This window comes from Hemitrygon akajei, chromosome 3 (genome assembly GCF_048418815.1).
Source record: "Hemitrygon akajei chromosome 3, sHemAka1.3, whole genome shotgun sequence".
In the NCBI taxonomy this organism is placed as follows: Eukaryota; Metazoa; Chordata; class Chondrichthyes; order Myliobatiformes; family Dasyatidae; genus Hemitrygon; species Hemitrygon akajei.
Window position 1 is genome coordinate 62,133,154 of NC_133126.1, and position 25,416 is coordinate 62,158,569.

The 25,416-nt window shown below is 38.7% G+C and overlaps 2 protein-coding genes across 7 annotated transcripts in view; one reads left to right on the top strand and one right to left on the bottom strand.

Annotated features, from left to right (window-relative positions):
- The first annotated feature begins 8 nt into the window (after positions 1 to 8).
- Positions 9 to 20,554, top strand: pax9 (paired box 9). Of its 4 annotated transcripts, XM_073039999.1 has the most exons (6): positions 9 to 207; positions 1,142 to 1,774; positions 3,497 to 3,645; positions 5,756 to 5,978; positions 14,749 to 14,831; positions 16,319 to 20,554. In XM_073039999.1, exons 1-5 carry the CDS (start codon positions 204 to 206, stop codon positions 14,784 to 14,786), a joined length of 1,047 nt encoding a protein of 348 aa, XP_072896100.1. In that variant the 5' UTR covers positions 9 to 203; the 3' UTR covers positions 14,787 to 14,831; positions 16,319 to 20,554. The 4 variants fall into 4 exon arrangements, 3 of the variants coding, with proteins under 3 accessions (XP_072896100.1, XP_072896102.1, XP_072896101.1); XM_073040001.1 differs by lacking the exons at positions 14,749 to 14,831; positions 16,319 to 20,554 and adding an exon at positions 13,698 to 13,759 and having other exon boundaries at positions 10 to 207; XR_012098245.1 differs by lacking the exons at positions 14,749 to 14,831; positions 16,319 to 20,554 and adding an exon at positions 7,326 to 7,606 and having other exon boundaries at positions 11 to 207; positions 5,756 to 6,350.
- The window catches only part of slc25a21 (solute carrier family 25 member 21), a 395,200-nt gene continuing 372,879 nt past the window's right edge, over positions 3,096 to 25,416 (bottom strand). Inside the window, exons 8-11 of one of the 3 annotated variants that reach the window (XM_073040005.1) lie at positions 10,705 to 10,866; positions 9,403 to 9,584; positions 8,504 to 8,556; positions 8,236 to 8,371 (exon numbers count right to left, since the gene is read on the bottom strand). In XM_073040005.1, the coding sequence (XP_072896106.1) occupies positions 8,310 to 8,371; positions 8,504 to 8,556; positions 9,403 to 9,584; positions 10,705 to 10,866 (459 nt within the window). In that variant the 3' untranslated portion in view covers positions 8,236 to 8,309. Of the gene's footprint in view, positions 3,413 to 8,235; positions 8,372 to 8,503; positions 8,557 to 9,402; positions 9,585 to 10,704; positions 10,870 to 25,416 lie in introns of those variants that run through there. The other 2 variants (XM_073040004.1, XM_073040006.1) reach the window with 2 other exon arrangements.

The following is a 25,416-nucleotide window of genomic DNA, read 5'->3' on the forward strand; positions in this document are numbered from 1 at the left end:
GCAGATCCGAACCACCTCTCCCGAGAAAAAGGGACGCACATATATACTCTAAAGTTCTTCGGCAACTTCGAAAGTGAAATCAGTTTTTAAGCAGCATTTACAAGCGGACCCCGAATAATCTGCACTGCAAGGGATTTTATTTCTGTTTGTAAGCGTTTCACATTCAGGCAGTAGTATTGAGGATCGCTCTTGTATCTACCATCATGGGTAAGTAGTTACATTCTGTACATTTTAAATCGCTATCAGCAAAGGCACCACTGATCATGATCAAGCACTAATTCATTTTCTGCCACTTATCAATTGCAAATACATGCAATAAATCAAATAATGCTTGATTGCCTTAAGTGAGCAAGTAGACGGAACTTCTAGTGGTATACCGAAAATTGTTTTCCATACGAACATGTGACGATGAACTTTTAAACGATATCTACAGCGTTCAGCTTTTAGAGCGTTAATGAACTCGTGTATGGAGCTGTGCTGAATGAAGAGGAAGAGCAAAATGCTCCACGTAACAAACGCAGTAAACCGAAAGAGAGTACAATTAATAATACTCTCGGGAATGTGCGTTCCTCCTCATGAAAATGGCAGATAAATGCAATCCGATGGTAAATAAACGTCAGTGTCTAGGGTGCTTTCAGTTCCTTTTAATTAATATAACTACTACATTTTCTACTTGTTGAAAGAGAATAAAATTGAAATTCAAAAATGCCATGTTAAATTTGGTTCTGCAGTGCTGTGTACTAAAGCAACAGAAAGCTTCGGAGGGTAAAGGAAATAGTTTTACTTCAAGTTAACTCAGAAGTGAACCTCGTGCCGTTTTCAAGTCGTTCGCATAAAAATTCCTGGCGACTAAGCGGTTTTTTTTGCGAGTTCATACGGTGATCACAACTTGATCAACTGTGTCTGGTCTTCTGTTAGAGAGTGTCAGGAACTGTAATATTGGTCGAGCTTGAAGCGTATGCGAACATCACAACAGGCCCAGGCGACGGATACGCTCCATAAACGTAACAAACTAGAGCTTGTCAGATGCTGGTTCACAGAACACATATCCGCTGCCGAGTTAGGTGCTGTGTTGTAAAGTGAAACTGCAGTTGTGCCTTTTTTTCCCTGAATATATCCTCTTGTTCTATTCCATATCCAGAGCCAGCGTTTGGAGAGGTAAACCAGTTGGGAGGTGTATTTGTCAACGGCAGACCACTGCCTAATGCCATTCGACTGCGGATAGTTGAACTGGCCCAGCTGGGAATCCGACCCTGTGATATTAGCAGACAGTTAAGAGTTTCACATGGTTGTGTCAGCAAAATCCTAGCTCGGTACAACGAGACTGGTTCCATATTGCCCGGTGCGATCGGTGGGAGCAAGCCCAGAGTGACAACCCCCACAGTGGTCAAACACATTCGAGCATACAAGCAGAGAGACCCAGGGATTTTTGCGTGGGAGATCCGCGACAGACTCTTGGCAGATGGTGTCTGCGACAAGTACAACGTTCCCTCCGTCAGCTCCATCAGCAGAATCCTTCGGAACAAGATCGGGAACTTGTCCCAGCAGAATCAGTACGAGTCGAGCAAGACTCCGGCGCATCCGCCTCCACAGTCGGCTCTTCAGTATAATGCAATTTATTCCTATTCCAGTCCCATCACAACGGCCGCTGCAAAAATACCGTCGTCGCCCGGTGTGCCCGCCATTCCAGCGCACATGGGAATTCACAGGACCTGGCCTTCATCGCACTCCGTCTCCGATATTCTGGGCATCAGAACGTTAATTGAGCAGCAAGGTAAGCCGCGGAACTCCATTCTAAAGGCGTAAAGGAAAGGAAAGGCCGCGCCGAAGCAGCTAACACTACACGTCTTTTGTCTGAAGTTCAGCACTCACAAAATCGGCTTATCAAATAATATTCTCCATTTGCTAAAAGGAATCGAGCTGTTCCAGTCGTTAACCCCACTCTTCCCTGTAAATCTAAATTGGCCACACTTTCCTCTACATAATATCATTTTGCAGAAATCAGTAAAAATTAAAAGCTGCGTTTTTCATTCTCATCAGTGACCACTGCACTGAAGCTCAGCAAAACTAAAGCTTCACTCCAACTGCTTTCATGCTTTGTTAGGCGAAACAATTTCAAAATGTTCACCGAGTTAAATTTTAACTTTTCATTAGATGGGGGCTGAACGCTTCATTCTAGTTAATTACTTAAATGTTGCTCACTCCTTTCTGACGAAATCAGTTTTCCCACTCAACAATACAAAATAAAGCCACGTCGCTTCTTATATAATTATTTCCTCTCCCACTGATCGACTGATTAGAATGGTCTGCTATTTATGCCCCGTAGGTTTTGTGGGAGAACATCGATTATAATTATTTTTTTCGAGATAATTTCACGTTGGTAGAACTTCTCTCAATATCTATATTAATTGCAAAATTGATGTATCGATTAATTACTGAATATAGTATATTATTCCGTTGGTTCTCAAACAAAACATAATATATTTGGCAATTAAGGTATAAAGCATTTTGAGGCCCAGTTTGCTGGAAGCCGCTTGACGCTCCTAAATCTCAATATAAATATTTTCTTTGCGCATACAATGAAAGCCAATGAACCCCATTGTTGGAAATTGCACCCATTGTTATGCCAGTTTCCGGAAATGCCCGGAATGCATTCAAACATATTTTACAGTGTATTATTTACACGACTTTTAAATAATTCACGTATGTAATGAAAACAACGTGGAAGAATAACTGACTACTATCAGTTGCTAATGCCAGTTTTTTTTAAAAACCACGACAAAATATCTTGTCCTGGGTCAAAAAGGAAACACACAATTAAACCACCAATTGCATTTCCTACATAATAATGCACCGCTTCGGGCTACAGAGCAATATATGAGCAGAAAGTGCATAAATGAATTCTGTAGATATGATGTGGGAAAATCAAATGAAGCTTAAGTAGGAGGATTAGTAGCTCATTTCCAGTACAAACAATCATGAACATAAAGGTTAGGATTTAGTACTGACCAGATCAACTTACACTAACTAGAGCCATCCTAGAAACATTAATCGAAACATTATTGTAATGTGCGTTTTAATAATTAGTTTAATAAATCAAAATCAACGAAAACGCTGCTTACGCGTTTAAAAGATGTTGACGCTTCAAAATGTACTACTGGTAAGTATCAAACATTAGAAACAGTTTTGAAATTGTGATAGCAAGGCACTTTGTGGAAAAGTTTATGTGCAAGTGTTGGCTTGCACACTCACTAATGCATGACGTATCCGATTGAAATGCAGACGGCTGAGATGCGTAAACCGGACTTGATCACGTCGGATGGGGTTAGCAGAAATGAGTCAATCCGTTGAATTGTTCTCCAAGAAAGTTTATCTGGCCGTCTGGACCAAATTGCACAAAATGCTGGAGTCACTGGTCAGAAATAGAGAAGCAAATATCATGTCTGCTACAAGTATTCAGATATAAGTCATGTCATATAAATATTTTTGTTGTTAGGTGCTATTCCCATTAGTGACAGTTCTTCTTATCCTACTAAAGTGGAAGAATGGAACAGTATAAACAGGAGTCACTTCCACTCCTCAAACCAGTCTGCAGTGAATGGACTGGACAAGTCCCCACTGGAGCAGGAAGTCAAATATACTCAGGTAATTGTAGCTTGCCTTTCCTCTCAACAAGACAGATTACAGCGTTTACAGAACTCCAAACTACAAAAATAAACACCTTTCAACAATTACAACCCATATGTAATTAGTATTCTAAATTGCAATGACTTTTACATGTGGGAACCTCTAATTAATTTGCAAAATTAAGATCGAGGGAAAAAATTGACCTCTTTAAAAATATAAAGAAGATTATACAAAGTCCTCTCTAGTTGGTATTTTAATACGTGTATGTCTAAATAACTTTCCATAACTCAGACGGGCGAAATGCTATATCGCAGAATGAGAACAAAAAACTAAATAAATACAACAAAAGTAGAGAGTAAGAAATTTATATACAATTAATTGTTTTATTGGCCACCGTGGGATTGTCAATTGCAATCGACGAAATCCATGATTTATTGCATAAAGTAAATTGGCAAGAAATGCGTTACGGGGAAATAATCTGTAATTCTTTATGGTGGATAATGATAAAATTTCTATAATCTAATACAATACATACATTTTTAATCGAACGAATATGGGAGATTGAAATAGATCAATACAGAGCCATTTCCCCGTGCAATTCCGGTTTCTTTCACAAATATCTTTTTGATGTTACTACCCCTTCTGTTTAAAGTTGACCAGTCGTCCCGATGAGACATGTTATTTTTAAGAAAATATTATATGTACCCTGTATGTTATAAAAGTAGGACTATGGAATAGGACTAGGACCGGAAGAGAACTTTAAAATGATTACATTGAGAAGTTAAGTAATTATTTGAGACAAACTGTGCAAGAAATTTAAATGTTTTTTTTCCACCGAGTTTATTTGACCCTTATCCCGGCAAAATGGTGTCTTATCTTGATAAAATGTAGTAATTAAAAGTTTAGTTAACTGAACCTCATCATGATAATGTACGGGGGGAGGGGGGGGCGGGGAGGGAGATAGAAAGGCATTGAGCGTATGTCCCCAGGAACACAAATAATACATATTATTGTCAAATGAAGAACATTTAGTTCCGGTAACAAGGGAACATTGCTAAATAGTTTCCAAATTAAACAAAAAAGTTCGAAACACACACAAGGCCAAATCTGTGGGTTTTATCAGCGCTCGAGATAGGTTAACAGGTTTGGAGGCATAAGTATAATGTTGAATTTAATTTAACAAATTTAATAGATTTACCAGCTATTATGAACGAATTTAATTACAGAATCAAAAATACATGGCGCTCTTTCAAATGTCGATAGGAATGATTAAATCGCCGTATTTACATGCAATTTAGACAGGTAGTGTTGTGGTAGGGTTAGAGCAGTTCCAACACTTGCTATCTTTGTGAATTGTATATTTTTATCGTACTATATAAATTCCAATTCCGAACACACACATCTTAAAACATAGACCGTGAGAGTATAGTTAGCACGTGTTGGGTTCACATTTTATTTTGAGAATACTACATTTGGAGCATTACTGTCAGTGTCCATTTAACTTTGTGTTGGCCTTCACCTTGTTATTATGTGTATGTGTATACGTAAATATATATATATATCATTCTGCGTGTTAACTGCTTTGATTCACTGATGACGCTGAAACATTCATTGCACATTAACACGTGTAATGTGTAACATGTGCCAGTAGCACCACGACTTTTTAAACTGGCAATCTTTTTGCTGGATATCTCAAACAAATAATATCAGTGTTTAATCTTGGCACATCTTCCTATTTTGTACATTTACTTAATACAATTAAATTATATTTAACGTACAGCAATATTTTTCTCCATTTTTTGTAGAATACAAAATTCACGTTAAAATATTAACTTTAGTTAAATTCAACCGGCATTTGCACCAGCTGAATGTGAATGATACACTTCTGGCACACTGTTAAGATATTGTGGCCATTTTTTTACTTTTGGGGTAATTCCACACTTGATCCGTTGTTCTGGTTTATGATTAATTTTGCATCCATCAAATGTAAATTATGAGTTTAGTCTGTTGTATAGCAATTTAATTTTTTGCACTTGAGGGTCACTCTGCTAATATAACAAAGAATATATCGAGATTTTAGTTAATGATGTTTAGCTTTAAGTAATTTAACTTTTTTTTTATCTTCCAGGGTCCCAATGGTTTGCCTGCAGTTAGCAGCTTTGTTTCTGCTTCAAGTATGGCTCCTTATCCTCCACCCACACAAGTATCTCCCTACATGACATACAGTGCAGCTGCTTCCAGCTACATGGCAACCCACGGCTGGCAGCATGCGGCGGGCAGCACAATATCAACGCACAGTTGCGACCTTCCCACACCACTGCCATTTAAAAGCATTCAAGCAGCTAGAGAAGGTAGCCATTCGATTGCAGCCTCTGCATTGTAGTGCACATTTAATTACAATTCAGCGTCTTAATCCCAGCATCAGAACAAACATAGCGATAGCTCTGATAAACACAGACAAAAGGAGATGCCTGATGTGTGGCAATTTCAATAACTTTATTTAGTTTTCTCAAGTGAGCTATTGGATTTTGAATCGGCATGAGACAAAACAAAACCCACCCCACACTTTATGCCTGTATTTATGTCTTCCATGGAATGCAGATGGTAATATAATTGTCATTTTGCAAGCATAATAAGGATCGAATCACACTTCTGTAACCATCCAGAGATGATGAAACCAAGAGCTACTTATCACATGAGAATAATGCTGAGTGGAATTTAATGTAAGTCATTTCATTTAAAGAGATCTCAGATTCTTAAACATTCCTCCTCTTAGCCACTGGTTCCTAACATTTAGACATAGAACAATATTGATTGCAGGCCCATCAAATTATTGTGGTTTGGACTGTTCCAAATGTCTGCTTGAACAAGATATTCTAGTGGCAAGTGGTCTCTTTGGGAGCAGGTAGCTGCAATCATTGTTCAGAAAAGTTATATTTCAGTGGAGTGGATTCTCCAAAATTCTAGTTGTCAGTAATATTAATATTGATTAATTAGTACAACCACTTACATGTGCCAACTACTTTTCATAACTGTAATTTCCAAAATAAAATTAAGTTCTAAGGATTTACTATCATTAGCTTACTTCTGAAGATAAATTGCATGCTGGCAGCTAAGTGGAAAATACTCTAATGTGCTTATTCTCTCTTTGAATAGAGTGAATCATTCAAATCATTTATATCTTCACAGAGTTAATATAAAAGTAAACTGAAATATGCTGCCTTGATCAGTGCTTAAACATTTTAAAAAGACTGACAAATTTTAAAAGCCTTTTATAAAATTTTCCTTACAACAATTGAAAGATCTTGCCTTTGGTGCACCCTTTTCAAAATTCAACAATGATAGAGATGTGAATACATAAAGAACCGTCCTCCAACAAACGAATTATATTGAAGTAACTAAGATAAAGAGGCAAATTATTGTAATTTAGTTATTTGGTGAAGAAATAATCAATGTTAGGGAGGACTGGTTAATGGAACAGAAACTATTTTTCTTTGTAAATAAAAATAAAATGGTCATGTTTATTTTCATATTAACATGTCAGGCTTTTCTCCCCGAATGTTGCATTTGACTCTCCAGAAAACATATTCATCAGCTAAAGGATGCCTAGCCACTTGAAGAATAAATCAAATGTCAATATTATGTACATATAACAGAAAATTTCACATTTTTTTATGAAGGATGTTTCTTTTCTTCAGCAGAGGACACTAAATCAAACAACCCGCCAAATAAATCAACATGATTCTATACGCAAGCTCAAAGGGTCATTCAAAAGTCCAAACGCAGCTAGGTATAAAGTTAGTTTTTTGAAGACCTGAAAAAAAATGTTTTTAAAAGTTGATCAGACAGTTCAAGCTTATTGTGAAACCTAGAAATGGACTCATACAATGGACTTATAGCAATAACCACTGTGAAAAAGCAACTCTGGTTTGGTTATAGCACTGCCCCTGCAATTATGGTAAATATTAACATGTTTTTCTGATCGTTTCAAGGAAGTTTCTGTTTGAAATGAATGTACATCTGCTCGCTGTGAAGTTTATATCCATGTAAATAATCAATTTTATTTGTAGGTATAATGGTGGTGGAAAATGTTATAAATACAAAATTTATTTAATGGCAATTAGTACTTCATGTAGCAAATATCCATAAATTAGGCCACAACTGTAATTGGGTAGCCATGCAAAAACCTGTACTCCATGAAGATGTAAAAAAACTGTTTAATTTAATTCATAAACATTTTTCAGAAAATGTACATTATATGTTTCAGTTGTGAGATTAGTTCACAGGTCTCACAGCTCCTCTCACTAAAGCCTTCTATTAACCTGTTAAGTTCAGGAGCAATGTACAGAAAATTAAATCCTTTAAAAAAGGACATAGATCAATAGCTGTACTTGTATATATCTGTAAGAAAACATTTTATTTTTATAAAATACCTAAATTAAAAACATGAATTACAAAATATTTGTTTAATTCAGAAATGTAAAAATTGTTAATCATTCTGGGTTAATTTATTGACAGGAGAAAATACTTTACATTTATATCACTTTGCTCTGAATACAGACTTAAATGAACTTCTGGAAAAATAATATTCTTCCTGTTTACACAGGTTTATTGAGGACAATGTAACATGATGTTTTTCTAAAGAAAATGCAAGTGTTTTAGTTATCTTTGTTCTGTTTGAATCAGAAGTTTTCCTGAAGCCAGGCAAAAGAATATTCATAAACCAAGAGCATAACTGCACCTCCTGGGATGAAAACAGAGAAAGTGATCAGTACAACTTAGTAAGGGATGTTAAAATGCAAATTATTAAAGGAAGTAAAAATGTTTAAGCTAACATGGTTGGTTCATGTATATGCAATAAACATATTGGAATTACCTGGCCCTAGCCGCATGACCTTAGGAACCAAGCCTTTGTACAATGCAAAAAACCTATCAAATAGAATATATATATATTTGTTAACATAAAAAGCAAAATACTCAAATCTTTGAAAATAGATTCGAAGAAATAAATATTCATCTATTCAATCTTGTTCCCCTTTGAAATACATTTTAAACAAAAATTAATTCTGTTTAATATGCTCTGAAAAAGGCATCATTGCCTAAAGAAACAAATTATACAAGACAATGATAATATGATGGTGGAAATCATGAGTCAAGCCATTTTTACAATTTGTTTCTATGTTATAATTTCTGAACAATGTAGCATGTAAGGATTTTCACACATTAAATATATTTTAGAAATATTTGACTAAATTATACTGATGGGAATTACATTTTCTAGCAATCAAGTACAAACTTGTCTAAATTAATTTTTTCTTCAGCTCAGATACAATTAAAATTATGTAGATTTTTAAAATCTCGGTTCAGGTCCTGTGATGTAAGTTCCAAGAGATTCCGTCATTTTGCCTAAAGAACTCTCGGCATTAGAGGAGGCTCTCTAATTTAAATTAATGGTGAATAAAAACCCACTCAGATTTCAGATACCTTTACAGCATGGCACAAGAAGACATGGTCCAACCATGTCTGTTCCAGGCCTGCAACTGAAATAATTACTGCAGCCCCTCTCTGTACCATGACTTATTTTTATGTGAGATGCTTCTAAAATTAGAATTAAAATCTGAAAATAAAGTCTAAATTTTTGGACATTTTTGTGAATTCCCATAGCAAATAAAGGGACATCCAGGGTCATAATTTTTACCATGTTGTTAATTGGATGAAAGCTTAAAACAAATGTTAAAAGGATTCAACTGTCAAACTAAATAAAAAGACTCCTACCCTTCCTCCCTGTGGATGGTTTTGATAGTGCTGAAACATGTTCTGTACTTAATTTCTCCTTGCTTGGGCTGTGGTCCCTGGATCCTGCTCTTTGCTACATCGAAAGGTATATTGATACAAGAAGCAATCGTTCCTGACAAAAATCCAATCCCAAGTTTTCTCAGGAATTCAATTGATGGGTCCTAAAACGAAAAGAGGAACGTAAAATATGCCTTAGGAGAAAAGAATACCAATTAATCAAAAATCTGCACGGTTCTTTTTTGTTATTCTACCTAAACACATTAAGGTTCCCCAAACTCTTGCTCAGTTTCTTGACAATCATACTGTTAGTGTTTTTACACATGTTCTAAATCGTTGAAACACACATTTCCTCACACAGGATTTATAAACAAAGTTCTTAAAAAAAGACTGCCTTGGCATATGGGGATGATTTGTATAATTAGACCTTACAATGTACTTAGTATTACTGTATCAAAACATGAGAAATCCAAGCAACCATATTAGCTAATTGACCAGAATACTTTACAAATGACAGTAACTTCCACCATTAAATTTACCAAAATACTGATTTATACATGAGATCTCACTTGGTTAAAAAAAAAAATCCTGATTCTAGTGTCCTGTGTTTTAGTTCTCTTTCCTGCATGCTTTTCTTTCATGTCTAAACTATCCAGTCTATCAAGAAGTAGAAGTTTCCTGTTATTAACAATCCACATTAGTTCAATTATAGCAGTGACTGAAGTCTCGTCTTTTTGGAAAACAGCAGCAACTAATTTAATTGACTTGAAGTATTTTTACAGTACACCACTACTTCAAAATACTGCTTGTCTCAGACTTGTCGTGCACAGATCTGCACTGTAGACATTTCAATAATGTTTTATGTTGATATATTTGAATCCACACTTCCTTCTGTTTTACATTAGTAATTATTTATGCAGGCCTGCCATCCATTGCAGTTTGATGGATAATTAAATATAATAGCGTAATGATTTACACTTGCAAAACACTGAAGTTGAATATAACATTAGTTATGGGCAACTTTTTGGGAGATTAGTAAACTACATGATTGAAAAGGAAAAGCTATGACAGATGGCCAAATGATATATTCTTCCTGAAGCCCAACATAATTAGGGCATTGTGACATATGTAATGCCTTAGCTTCAATTGAAGATTTGCATGAGGAAATGAGCTGAACTAGAGCAAAAGCAACATGAAAATCCACTGAATAGAAATGTACACTAACAGTTCCTGGTTTCTCTTACACTATTTCATATTGGCTATTTATTCAGATCAAATAATTACCTTATTTGCCGGAATAATATTCTTCACATTGAAGTAAAATCCAAAATAGATCATGTTAAATACACCATTCCGACCTAATGTTGCTGTCAGACCCTTGTTGAGGCCCCGTAGTCCAAAACCCTGAGTTTGGATTATTTCACGTGCGTAAGCAAATGTGGATGGCTGCTGTATAGAAACAAAAGTCACATGCCATTATTTTCAATCTAAATAAAATATTTAAAATGTAATTACCTCATAATAACTTTGTATTCCTCTTAAAATATTTGGAAAGAACCCCTGCAGTGCTGTTTATTATGCCAGCTTGGAGCAGAGGAAAAGAGAAGCGGGAGTGGGCTGTGTGCGGTTGCTTCTGTCCCGCCTGACATAGTAACATGGCAAAGCTTCAGTTTTCATTCTGCTCCCCGTATCTCTTGATCCCCCTTGGTGTCCAAAACTCCAACAATTACAGCCTTGAATATATTCAATTGCTAAGCACCCACAGCCTTCTGAGGAGAGAAAATATCACAGATTCACAACCTAAATTTGAATTATTCCTCCACAGTTCGGTACTAAAGAGTGAATGTCTTACTCTGCAATTATGGTTAGAAATTTCACGATAGCTTCTTTTCTTACATGCAGTGAGAAAGAGATCAAATTATTTGTGGTGCATAAATGTGGCTAAATAACACAGATCATGCTAGATGGATAGCCATTCTTGGCTTTTCTGTGTATGCGTGATGTATTTGCATATGTAGCATATGGAACATGGATAAAACTCATAAAACCCATGCAACACGTATTTAGATCCTTAAGGTTGAAGTTCAATGGTACATTCTGATTAATGCATCATGAATGCTACTTCCAGGAAATATTGATAACATACATGTCAACAACCATAGCTTTAGTGGAGGGTCAGATGCAGACCAACTCAGTTCCTTCCACGAATTTGAAATTGTTGCTTTAAGTTTGATGGCAGTCTGGTTGAGCAATCTTGTTTTCCTATAGAACTGACAGCACATTGAGGTGTTGGAGAAATTTCATGACAGCTTGACTTGAATCCAAGCCAGACTTGTCAGAGGAAGAAGCAGGAAGGAAAGAAGGGATTTTGCCATATCAGTCTGTTAGCCAACAGTGCACAGGGAGTCACACCCCACCTTTAACTCTTCAAAAGCTAAGGTTTATTAAATCAGTGGTGTCAGAAACCTGTCACCTTTTCATGCAGAACTCCCATTTATGCACCTGTCCCTGGAGATGTGAAGGCGTGGTTACCCTAACTTTACCTTATGGATTGTTCTTGGTACAGTTGTTAGTTAATGATATACTTCACAGCGTGCAGGAAACCACTGCATTAAAGATATCACTGGCTTGCACCATTCAAAGAGAACAACCTTCATCGTAATGTCACCATACAGACACCAGCTGATGCTGTCAGCATCAGGTTTACCAGAATTACAGGATTCCCGAGGTTCAAAGATAGATAAGTAACACTCACGTAGCATTTGGGATTTCTCATGTGATTCTGAACTCTTAATGTTCTGTCTGATTATTCTTTTGTATTAAACTTCTCTGCAACCATAAGGTGAAATTCTTCATGATGAGTATCATAAATCCATGAAGAACACTTAACTCTTCCATTCCCAGATAGTTTGCTGTGTCCAACATATCTCAACCATCGGATGAAGTGGAAGGCTTGCTCTTGTGGGACAAACACTACCCACTCCCTCCTTAGTCTTCAATTGCATCCATCTGTCACACCCCTCCCCATTGTACAATGGACAGAGCAGGTAGGAGCACAGAAGAGAAAGCTATTGGAATCCTCACTATGAAATTCTGGTGATTGGGGCATAGAAGGAAGAGCTTTAAAATTCATTGTCATGAGCTGTATGCTCCAGAATCTGGCATCACTAGGATACAGCCTTTGCCTGTGTAGCAAAAGCAGAAGACACAGGAATTTGTGCATGAGGAGGAAGACAAGGCTGGTACTTGTCAACCATTAGAATATGATGGGACCCTCTCCAATTTACTGCTGCAAGTAGCAATTGTTAGGAACCTTCTCCTGCCCAGGACCATGTTGCAACTGAATGTGTCTTGATATGTATGCCAAGGTTGAGTAACAGTGAATGCATGTGAGATATAATGAGTAATAATGAGGTCAAGATGGTGCTGATCTGAGGTCTCCATTGAATTTGTGACTGCAACAGTTTTTTAGGTTCATTTGGATGATTTTGGAGACAAGAAGGGGAGTTAGGAGTCAGGTTAGGGCTTAAGGACAGGGATGTGGGAGTTGGAAGTCAGGATGGAGTTTAGGCCTCTGCTCCATATTCCATGTTCGAAGGCCAGCGACACAGATATGGTGGAATATTGGGCCAAGGATGAGGGCTGGTGGCCCCCCCCCCCCCAAGGTCAACAAATCATTGGCGGGTTCAAGGATCAGAGTTCCATGTGGGCAGGGGGCATTAGGGCTGGTGATACCTTAGGTATATTAGTCGGTGAGACCGAAGTTCATGCATTATGTTCGGGGTCCTGGTCATTTGATGTCCAGGTGTAAGGTCTGGAGTTCAGAATCCTCATTATTCATCACTGGCAAGTCCTATGGTCAATATCAAAGACTAAAGCCAAAGGTTGACTGGAAGTCAAGGGCTGATGGCTGGAGCTCTGGGTCCAGAAGTTTATGGATCCACTAGGAAAGTTGAAGGCCCGATGTCTGTGAGTCTGCATGTCCACCGGTGGCTGGAGGCCAGAGGTGGCTTGACCTGGGACTGAAGGCTGTCTTGTGTGTGTGCATGGGTGGGTAGGTGGGAAGGAGGAACGGAGCTTATTCTGCTGTTGTTTTGTCGCTGATGTTCTGTAGTTGTTGCTTTTTTTGCTGCTTATGTTGTTCTGTGACTATCGTGGGCATGTGATATTGGCGCCGGAATATGTGGTGACACTTGAGGGCTGCTCCCCAGCTGATACTTAGGTTTTGTTGATTGTTAATGTGCACAACACATTTCACTTTATGTTTTGATATACAGTAAATGCGAGAAATAAATGAATCTGAATCCATGAGATGCCTGTGAGTGATACAGTGATGTTAAGGTAAGTGTGTGATATTTGCAATGGCAGAATTATTGTAGATATCTGAATTGAAGCAGTACATGAGATAGAACCTCAGCATTTGTCACAGGTACTGAGATACAGTGAAAAGCTTTTGTTTGTATGCCATCCAGAACAAATCAAGTCACGCTTAATTATATCAATGCATTCAAAAGAATACAAAATCTGGTGCTGCAGCTACAGGTGAACTGCAGCACAGGTAAACAATATAAAGTGCAAGGGTCACAACAAGGCGTGGGTATTGGTTTACTACTGTCACATGTACAAGACACAGTGAAATGCTTGCCTTGCATACTGTTCGTACAGATCACACCACTACATAACACAGTGAGGCAGAGCAAGGCAAAACAATAACAATGCAGAATGAAGTGTAAAAGCTACACAGAAAGTGCAGTGCAGGTAAACAAAAAAGTGCAAGATTATAATGACGTATATTGTAAGGTCAAAAGTCCATTTGATCATGAAAGAGGTCCACTCAAGAGTCTGATAACTGAAGCTGCCCTTGAGTATGGTGGTACGTGCTTTCAGGCTTTTGTATCTTCTGCCCAATGGGAGAGGGAAGAAGAGAGAACACCAAGGGTGGGTGGAGTCTGATTGGGTGGACAGCTTTACCGAGGCAACAAGATGTATAGACAGAGTCCATAGAGGGGTGGTTGGTTCACATGATGTGCTGAATGTGTCCATAACTCTGCAGTTTCTTGCAAACACCTGCAAAGCAGTTGCCATGCCAAACGGAATACCATATCAGTAAAACTTGGTAAGGGTCAGTGAAGATGTGCCAAAATTCTCAAGCCACCTGAAGAAGTAAAGGTGTTGGTTTGCTTTTTTGGCCATGAAATCAATGTGGTTGGACCATGATAGGTTATTAGTGAAGGTCACCCTGAGGAACTTGAAGATAATAACAAGAGCATGTGCACACAGCTACCAATTCCTGAAATGAATGACCAGCTCTTTTGTTTTGTCTCTCAGGTAGACTGGAAGATCAACAATTCATCTTTACCTTATGAGAGGTCCAAATCAAGAGCTTGACTACAGCATCATAGAAGCATCCAGTGAGTCTGGCTGCACATTCTTTCAATCTTTTGCATCTTCAGTCCAATAAGAACAGAGAATGAGTAGAGGTGGGAGGAGTTCTTGTTTATATTGGCTATCCTGAGACAGTAGGAGGTGTAAACAGAGTTAATGAAGCAGAGGTTGTTCTGTATGATGAACTGGGGTGCATCCACAATCCACTGCAATTTTTTGCAGTTTTGGTCAAAGCAGTTACTATATCAAGCTGTGATGCATCTGTAAAAATGGTAAGAACTGTACCACTAACTTTGATGGAGGAAGTCATTACATTTTTTTCTACTAAGGGCTCTAATCTGCAATGCCTCATTTCCAGCACCGATCTTTCGGCCATTTCCTCCTAGGTTGGAGGAGAGGGGCAGGGGTGTCCACCTGACATCTGACTGTCAAACTGCTTTTGCAGCCCTTCACCAGGATATCCAGATTGCCATTTTTACAGATATTTGTTAATCCTATAGAACCTGCAATATTTTAATTGACTCCAATTTTGAAATAGTGAATATTCTCCTTTAAGATTGATGTTTCAAGCAACAAGTGGTTAAACCACACTAAAGGGGAATTTGCAATGCTTTGTGTGTTAATATGCACATACTCCTGCACAAGGAGCGTGACTCTGGGTCCAAAAGGCCCAAGAGCCTGCCCAATTCCATTTTAGTGGATGATTATAAAGAACTGAAGACTTCCAAAGCCTTTGGCCCTTGGTTCTAATATTTGTACTACGAAACAGATTTGGAATCATCATGTCAGCTCAAAATAGACTGATATTTTAAAATAGTCTGAATAATTAAAGCTCATTGTAGTACTACAATAATGATTGTTTCAAGGTGTTTAATGATTTTAGTCTAAAAAGGAAGTAATATGGATATTAGCATAGCTCCACAATAAATCTCTCCAAACAATTATTTTAGTAAAGGTGTTCAACCTTTTACAGAAAATATGGCAAGGCTTCCACTCAATTAGGAGAGAATGAATGAGCAGATTGAGCAATCAGTCACCCTGCCCTGAAATTTCCATGGGGAATTTTGCTAATCATCCACAGTGACAAATTGAAAATTGATGTGAATTGTCATATGATACATTTTTGCAAGAGTTTGTCAGTTTATTACTGACCGAGTTTGACACAATCTCCATCTGCACAGATGCATCACAAGGCTATGTGCTTAGCCCCCTGCTTGTCTTGCTCTATATTAGTGACTGTGAGGCTAAGCATAGCTCCAATGCCATATTCAAATTTGCTGATAACACCATCAGCTGAATCAAAGGTGATGATGAATCAGCATATAGGAGGGAGATTGAAAACCTGGCTGAGTGGTGCTACAACAACAACAACTTCTCACTTATGTTAGCAAGAACAAGAAGCTGATTATAGACTTCAGGTGGAGGAAACTGGGAACTTATGAGCCAGTTCTCTTCAAAGGATCAGAGGTGGAGAGGGTCAGCAACTTTAAATTCCCTGGTGTTATCATTTCAGAGGATCTGTCCTGGGTACAGCATGCAAGTGCCATTACAAAGAAAGCACAGCAGCACTTCAACTTACTTAGAAGTTTGTGAAGATTCAGCATGTCATTTAAAATTTTGACGAAATTGATGTGTTTGTGGAGAGTATATTGACTGTATCATGGCCTGGTATGGAAACACCATTGGCCTTGAACAGAAATACCTACAAAAAGTAACAGATATGGCCCAGGCCATCACAGTTAAAGCCCTCCCCAACATCTACATGGAGTAGTATCACAGGAAAGCAGTATCCATCTTCAAGGACTCCCACCATTCGTGCTGTATTCTTTTCTCACTGCTGTCACCAGGAAGAAGGACTCATGCCATCAGGTTCAGCAACAGGTATTACCCCTCAGCCATCAGGCTCTTAAACCAGAGGGGATAACTTCACTCAACTTATCACTGAATTGTTCAAACAACCTATGGACTCACTTTCAAGGACTCTTCATCTCATGTTCTTGATATTTATTACTTATTTATTGTTAGTTCTTTTATTTTCTTTTTGTATTTGCACGGTTTGTTGTCTTTTGCACATTGATTGTTTGTCTGTCCTGTTGGGGGCAGTCTTTCATTGATTCTATTGTGTTTCCTCTACTTACTGTGAATGCCTACAAGAAAATGAATCTCAGGCTTGTATATGGTGACATACAGTACCTATAAAATGTATTCAACCCCTCCCCCTTAAGTTTTCATGTTTTATTGTTTTACAGCATTGAATCACAGTGGATTTAATGACACTGATCAACAGAAAAAAAGCTCTTTCATGTCAAAGTGAAAACAAATTGGTCTAAATTAATTACAATGATTAAACACAACAATTGACTGCATAATTACTCTCCCCCTTCAAATCAGCATTTAGTAAATATATCTTTGGCAGCAATTACAGCCTTGAGTCTGTGTGGATAGGTCTCTATCAGGTTTACACATCTCATCTGGACACTGCAATGTTTCCCAATTTTTTTTTAAACAAAACTGCTCAAGCCTGTCAAATTGCATGGGTATTGTGAGTGAACAGTCATTTTAAAATCCAGCCACAAACTCTCAATTGGACTGAGATCTGGACTCTGACTTGGCCACTCCAGGACATTAACTTAGTTGTTTTTCAGCAATTCCTGTGTAGCTCTGGCTTTACACTTGGGGTCATTTTCTTGCTGGAAAACAAATCTTTTCCCAAGTTGCAGTTCTCTTGCAGACCGTATCAGGTTTCCCCTCCAGGATTTCCCTGTATTTTGCTGCATTCATTTTACCCTCTACCTTCACAAGCCTTCCAGGGTCTGCTGCAGTGATAGAGATATAGCCTCTATCATGCTTCAAAGTAGGGATGGTGTGTTTTTGATGATGTGCAGGCCAAACATAGTATTTAGTCTGATGGCCAAAAAGCTCAATTTTGGATTAATCAGTCCATCGAACCTTCTTCCAGCTGACTTTAGAGCTTTCCACTGCCTTCTGGCAAACTTTATCCGAGATTTCATGTGAGGTTTCTTCCCCCATCAGTGGCCTTCTCTTTGCCAGTCTCCCATAAAGCTGCAACTGGTGAAGCACCCAAGCAACAGTTGTTGTATGCACAGTCTCTCCCATCTCAGTCACTGAAGCTTGTAGCTCCTCCAGAGTTGTCATAGGTCTCTTGGTGGCCTCCCTCACTAGTCCCCTTCTTGCAGTCACTCAGTTTCTGAGGACTGTCTGCTCCAGGCAGATTTACAGCTGTGCCATATTCTTTCCATTTCTTGATGATTGACTTAACTGTATCACAAGGAATATTCAGTGACTTGGAAATTTTCTTGTATCCACCTCCTGACTTATACTTTTCAATAACCTTTTCACAGAGTTGCTTAGAATGTTATTTTGTCTTCATGGTGTAGTTTTTGCCAAGATACTGACTCACCTGGACCTTCCAGATACAGGGGTATTTTATTACAATCAGGTGAAACACTTTGATTGCACGCAGGTGATCTCTATTTGACTAATTATGTGGCTTCTAAAACCAATTGGCTGCACCAGTGATGATTTGGTGTGTCATATTAAAGGGTGTGAATACTTAACGCAATCAATTATTTTGTGTTTTATATTTGTAATTGATTTAGATCACTTTGTAGAGATCTGTTTTCACTTTGACATGAACGTATATTTCTATTGATCAGTGTCAAAAAGCCAAATTAAATCCACTCTTAATTCAATGTTGTAAAACAATAAAACATGAAAATTTCTGGGGGGGGGGGTGAATGCTTTTTATAGTCACTGAATAAGTACTTTGATAATAAATTTACTTTGAAATTTAAATATAGAGAAAAAGCATGAAAACATTTTACAACAACTTTAGCTGTAGCTTTAAATTCGAGTCTGATGTTTTTTGTTCTTCCCATACCTAGTGGAAGGCAGACTGCATATAAATGATTGAGGTTCAGATTTATTTATCACATGTACATCAAAACATACAGTGAAATGCATCATGTACATTAACCAACACACAGAAGAATGTGCTGATGTACACTTTATCTGCAATAATCTGAGTTTGTCAGTACTTTTAATTGAAATGATTGCCATAACCCCAATGTGGCCCAAAACATTTAATCCTGTCAAGGCTTTGCACTTATGCAGGTGGTATAACAGCTGCAGCAGCAAGCTCAAATACATGCACCAACAGGAATGGTCACTGCCTACAGTTACTTCTGGCAGCTGTCCACAAACAACAGCCAGAAGGCTCCAGCCTGAAGACAGACAAGAAAAACGTAGAGTTTCGGTATCCACATTTAGTTCCACCTAATCAGCTTAGATACTGAAGTGCTGAACTGAAACTGGGCTAGAAACAAAATCTACCAAAGTGGCCCAAAGTTTGCAGTCAGTAGTTAAGCAATGGTGCTCATCAGAAAGATCTCTGCAGTTTAACCAATCACACAAGAAATTCTCACAATCAGCTCACTGGAAGCAAAAACTACTATTTTTCTCCCTCTGCTAAATAAAAACTAAAGTATAAACATAGGGATCATAAATAAATAGTTCAAAAATAGTTTTTGTTTTAAAATGACTTTGCCTAGAATTTGGATCATGTACAATTCTGATGAAGTATTAATTGTCTCTCTATCTACAAATGCTGCCTGACCTGCCAAATGTTTCCAGCATTTCTATTTATATATTAGGGAAGTGAATGATGTTCTGTACTCCAGTTTTCCTTAAGCAGGCACAATGAAACTGAGTGGTTATGCAAAGAACAGTGCCAGATTAAATTTTGTACTAAATACTAGCTTATCATCTTGGTAATTTGCCTTTGAATGCTTTCCAACTGGACTTCTTGGAGCTAGTATGGAACACCATGTCATTTTGTGGTTTTGCCAGCCTGGTGAAGGGCTCCTTCTTTTCACCTGGGTGAACTGCAGATGCCAATGATGGGACATCATGATGAGTTCCTGTCCTGGAACAGCTGGCTGGTGATTCAAAGTAGAGATTGTCCCCTGAGTTACAGGCAAGGGCATTGTCCAAGAATCAGTGCCAGGAAGAGAAATGGTCCCATCCTGGGGGAAGGCAGCAGTTCCCTGCTCCACACTGAAACTGGAACTTATGGGATTGGACAGATGACAGGCTGCTGTGTTTGCTGCATGAACCCTCACCCTCACCACCATCTAGGGATCCAGACAGCCCATCCAGGTCAGACAAAGGCTTACATGCACCACCTTTGGTGCTCTCAATGTGGCCTCTACTACTTCAGTGAGGCTAGGTTGCTGTTTTGCTGAGCGCCAACATTCTGTTCACAGTGCTTATCCAGGCTTCCCAGCAGCATGCCATTTTGACTTCCCTTCCTATTCCCACACTGACTTGTTTATCCCTGGCCTTCTCAATCGCCAGGATGAGGCTCAACATTAATTTAAAGGAACATCAACTTTCTTCTGCTTAAGGACTACAACCTGATGGAACATTAAATTTCTATGATCTCTGTGCTCCTTCTGGTTGCCTACCCCACTTTTCCTTTCACCCAATTTCATTCTTCTCCCCCAGTTGGTTCTATCTGTCCCTCATCCATTCCTCATCAGGTTCCACATATCAATTCCTTTACCTATCAGATTGTCGCATTTTCAATCTCGCTTTCACTCAATATCTTCCAGCACCTGTCCCTGCTGCCACCTTCTCCTCCCTCCATCTACCCCTATCTTCCCTTTCCCTACCTACCACCCACCAGCCACAGTCTCCGGACCCCAGCCTCCCTCATTTCCCTACCCCACCTGACTTCATCATCTCCCCATTCATCTGGTTCCACCTATTGCCTGCCTCCCCTCTTTATTCTGCCACTCTTTCCTGTAAACTCTATCATGATGCAGGGTCTCAACCCGAAATGTTGACTATCCCCTTGACTCCACAGATGCTGCCTAACCCACTGAGTTCCTCTGGCAGTTTATTTAAAGCTGTGATCCAGACTGGACAGCAGGTATTAAAGTCTCCTAATCCATGCCAATACAAATTATCTGGGCCTACAAGGCAGCAAGCTGTCACTTGCTGGCAGCAGCATCCTCCTGTTCATCAGTTTTCTGTGCTTGCAGAACAGTTATCAGACATTTCAAAGGTCTTCTTATTTCAAACAAGCACCAAAATTCTCCTGAAGTCAGCAAAAGAAAATGGCTCTTCCAGAGTAGTAGAAGATGTTGGATCACCTCCAACTACGTCTCCAGAGAAACAGAAACCTGCCTGTGTGGCCACTGTCAGGCCCAAGTATTACTAGTGGGCAGCACAGAACTCCACAGCAATCCCAGAGTAAAAACGATGCAAAGTTGCAGACAGATACTCCTGAAATCTTTGAAGCCTCCTGCATTTTGCAAGCAGGCCAGTGTGGTAAATATCCTATATGTATATTTACAGATACAGCATGGTAACAAGCCCTTCCTTGCCAACAAGACTGTACCGCCAAGTTACACCCATGTGACCAATTAACCTATTAACCCATATGTGTTTGGAATGTGAGAAGAAACTGGAGCACCCGAAGGAAACACATGCAGTCATGGGGAGAGCATACAAACTTCTTATGGACAGTGGTGAATTGAACCTGGGTCTCTGGCACTGTAACAGCATTACTCTGACTGATGTTGATAAGGTATGCGTTGTCCCTTTGCTGTGACAGGGGTGGGGGGGGGGGGGTGGAGGGAAAATACAAATGGTCAAGGTCCAGGCACACAAGAGAGATTCGAGCTTCCTCAACCGCAACAGATGCTGTGGCCCTACAGCATCAATGTCCCTCTGGCGGAGAGCACTCTCCTCCAATATGCTGATCTTCTGGTATAAGAGAATCCACATTCACTTAGAAGTCAAATAGAAAATGAATTTTACATTACTAACGCAGTTTATGTGTATCTCTAAAGTGTTTGTTCTTGTGCATGTGCACTAACCATGATGTGTCTTGTAAGGGCAAACAGTCATAGTCATACAGTACAGAAGTAGGCCAATCAGCCCAGCACATCTGTGCAACTATCAAGTATTTATTAACACTAATTACATTTACCAGCACTTGTTCTGTAGCCTTCATTGATGATTTAAGTGCTCATCCAGATTATTAAATGTTGCAAGTTTACCTGCCTCAACTACCCCATCAGTAAATGCATTCCAGATTCAAACCATCTTCTGAGTGAAGAAGTTCTTCCTAATTTTGTAGCTTGGGAAAATACAACAAATACTTTATCAGGTCTTAAATTCTTTTACCTGTTTTAGATGTTTTATTGCAGAAAGAGGGTATCAAAATAAAAACAACAAAATGAATTGAAAAAAAAACAGTTCCAGCTGTTACAGTCTCAGCTCAACTCTCACACTCGTGTATCAACTAGTTACGTATGCAGTATGAAAAAATAAAACAAAATATACAAAACCAATAGAGTAGTGGCAATTTTTGGCACATACATTTCTAACTTCCAAACACATATTGGCTAGAGCCTGAAGTAAATTCTCTTCACCCACGCTACAAGGCCAATAAGGAACTTCGCACAATTGTGCTATCCAGCACTGATACCTTACTCGTGAAAATCTAGGGGCAAGTAGCCCTCAGTACTCAACGTTCATTCTCGAACATTGAAACTCTTCTTTCTATTCTGCACGTACTTAATGACATCACCAAGACACAGGCAGCTACTTTATCATTACCAGGGTGAATACCTAAGTGCGCTTTAACACTAAAAATAATTTTCAACGGTCACCTGGTTACACTTAGATCCTCCCTAAGCCGAGAGGCCGTTACTCTAAACCTATGACCTCTGATTTTAGATACCTCTAGCATATAGAAGAGCTTCCTACCATCTGTTCTATCACTGCACCGTCTCCTGCAGTCTAAGGAAAGCAAATCTAACTGAGCTAACTTCTCCTCATAAGTGAAATACTCCATCCTGATAAATCTCCACAGCACTCTCCCCAGTGCAGTCAGCTCCTTCCTGTAGTGTGGCAATGAGAAACATAAACAACACTTCATCTGTAGCCTAACCAGCATTTTATACTGATGTACCATAACCTCCCTGTTCCTGTATGTGTGCCCTGGCTAATAAAGACAAGTTACCCCTTATTCATCTCTTTCACTGCTATCTTTAGGGATTCTTGCACATACAAAAAGGTGTCTCTGTCCTCAATACTCCTCTTGCCTACCACCTGTTAGACATAGGAACAGAATTAGACCATTGAATTCCTTGAGTTTGCTCCACTGTTCAATCATGACTGATAGATCTTCCCTCTCCATCCCATTCTCATGCCTTCTCCCTGTAACCTTTGACACCCTTATGAATCAACAACTTACAAACCTCCACTTTAAATATATCCAATGACTTGTCCTCCAAAGCTACCTGTGGCAATGAATTCCACACAGATTCACCATTCTCTGGCTAAAGAAATTCCTCCTTATCAAAAGCTTTAGTGAGGTTCATTTGTCATTTGCATTACCCACATCAAAACAGTACCAGTTAAGGGCTGGTACCCTTCTATAAGTAGTACTGAAAGATGCCAAGAGGTGCATTAAATTCAAGGAGCAATTGCTCGGACCCACGCAGATAGCCATTTAAGGAAGAGCTAAGCAGAGCAAATATGGCTCCATGTTTCCACCATGTATTCAAGGATGAACAACAATTATTTCACCATCATTACCATGGCCATTATCTTTCTGCCCCCTCAGTGAACTTGATGGAAAGTGAGGCAAAAAGACCACTGCCATGAACAGCTCTGTACTGTTACTCTGCAGTCTCAGCTGGTCTTTGCTGATGTTTGTTGCAGTGGATTTACCGTGCTACTCTTGTTCTTTGTGAGTCCTAGGAGAGCTCAAAAGGGGCAGAGACGCAGATATCACTGGGATGTGCATATTTGTTCCTAGTAGCTAAACGTTTACTAGAACTTCCAAGTAAAATATGAATGACAAATCCCAGTGGTCTTTCTGGTTAAGCAGCTGAACAGAGCAGATATGCAGATTCCATGCAGACTAAGTTAACCATTGTGAAGTGTTGTGCAGCAGTTAAATGCCTCAGGCACTGGAGAGCAAAAGTCAAAAGTTTCTTTATCTTCCTGCAATTATTTTGTTTAAATACGAATATCTGAGAAAATGCACAGTTGACATACAATAAGCAGTGCAACCTTGCACAGCTGTGTTCCAGCCAATATATTTCATTACAGACAGTACTTAAGTATTTACCTGACAAAGTGAAAAACTGCCCCTGTATGAATGTCACCACAAATGAAAATCTGGAGGAGTGTAATCTACTCTAATCATAATCTATCAACAGAGCAATGCAAACCCTGGTTAGCTCTGCAATTAAGTAACACAGGCTCACGTATATACTGGTCATGGGTGCTCATTTTGAATTTTGGGGGAAATACTTCACTCTGAACTCTTCCAGCCCTCTTCCAAATTTGAACGAAAGAGATGAATTCCAGAGTCAAGTTCAACCATGTAGACGTACTGGCCAAGAAAGTACACCAGCTCCTCTACTTCCTCAGAAGTCATGTATGTGTGACAATAATAAGCCAATTACTGATTACTCTCCAGTCTTCAAGATTATCTCAAATAAGAATGAACTATCATTCTCAAACAAAATATTGCAGACACTGAATATACTCAGCAACCCAGGCATCAACATAAAATTTTAATTCTATTCCTCTCTCCACAGATGCTGCCGAATTACTAAATATTTCCAGCATTTTCTATTTTACTTTATAAGAACCACATGAACTTCAATTTACTTCTGAATAAATTAAAAAACTGACCAAGTCCCATTTGACTGGGTTTGGCCCATACCTCTCCAGATCTTTTAACACATCAAGGAGAGAACAAGTGGTACTTTTGTCATAAACACATAATGACATCATTTTGCTGTATGTCCAAAGTATCATAAATAAATATACCACAGACTATATGGATACAGAAACAAGAGATGCAACAGATACTGAATAATGCAGGTCCTGGAAATTTGAAATGCATGAAAATACTGGAAGCTATCAGCATCACCAAGGAGAGAACCAGAGTTAACAGATTATGCTGAGGACCATTCATCAGAACTGTGGAAGTGAATAATTGTTTCTCACGCTGTCAGGAACGGTACAGAAGTGATCTTCAAGGCTTTTATTGGGCACACTGTTCTGATAATTTACAGAAAGCAGGATATAAATTTAAAGTCTGCATAGGTCATACTGGGAAATACCACATATGACAAATTATGGATGACGTAGCCAAAATGGTAAAAATTAATAGTCAGAAGGCAGATGATTCTTAATACAGAGCTTGTGTATTTTGGAGGAAATAACGTGGAAAACTGGAAATCCTGAAGGGTCCTGAAAGAGTGGCTGTGGAGAGAATGTTTCCTCTTGTGGGAGAATTTAGAACTAGAGGTTATTGTTTCAAAAATAACATGCAATCCATTTAAGACAGATGAAATATTTTCTCTGAGAATTGTCAGATTTGTATTGCTTTTCTTCAAAGGGTTGCCAAAAGAAACAGAATCTTTGAATTTTTAAATACAAAATTAGACTTTAAGTAGGGAGTGAGAAGTTACTGTGGGTAGATGGGAATGCAGAGCTTTTGTAGCAGTTAGTTCAGCTATGATCTTGTTAAATGCAGAGTAGGCTTGAAGAGTT

Coding starts and splice junctions, on each gene's coding strand:
- pax9 (XM_073039999.1), top strand. Junction 1,775..3,496: donor AACGTTAATTGAGCAGCAAG/GTAAGCCGCGGA, acceptor TTTTGTTGTTAG/GTGCTATTCCCATTAGTGAC. Junction 5,979..14,748: donor CATTCAAGCAGCTAGAGAAG/GTAGCCATTCGA, acceptor TTTGTCTCTCAG/GTAGACTGGAAGATCAACAA.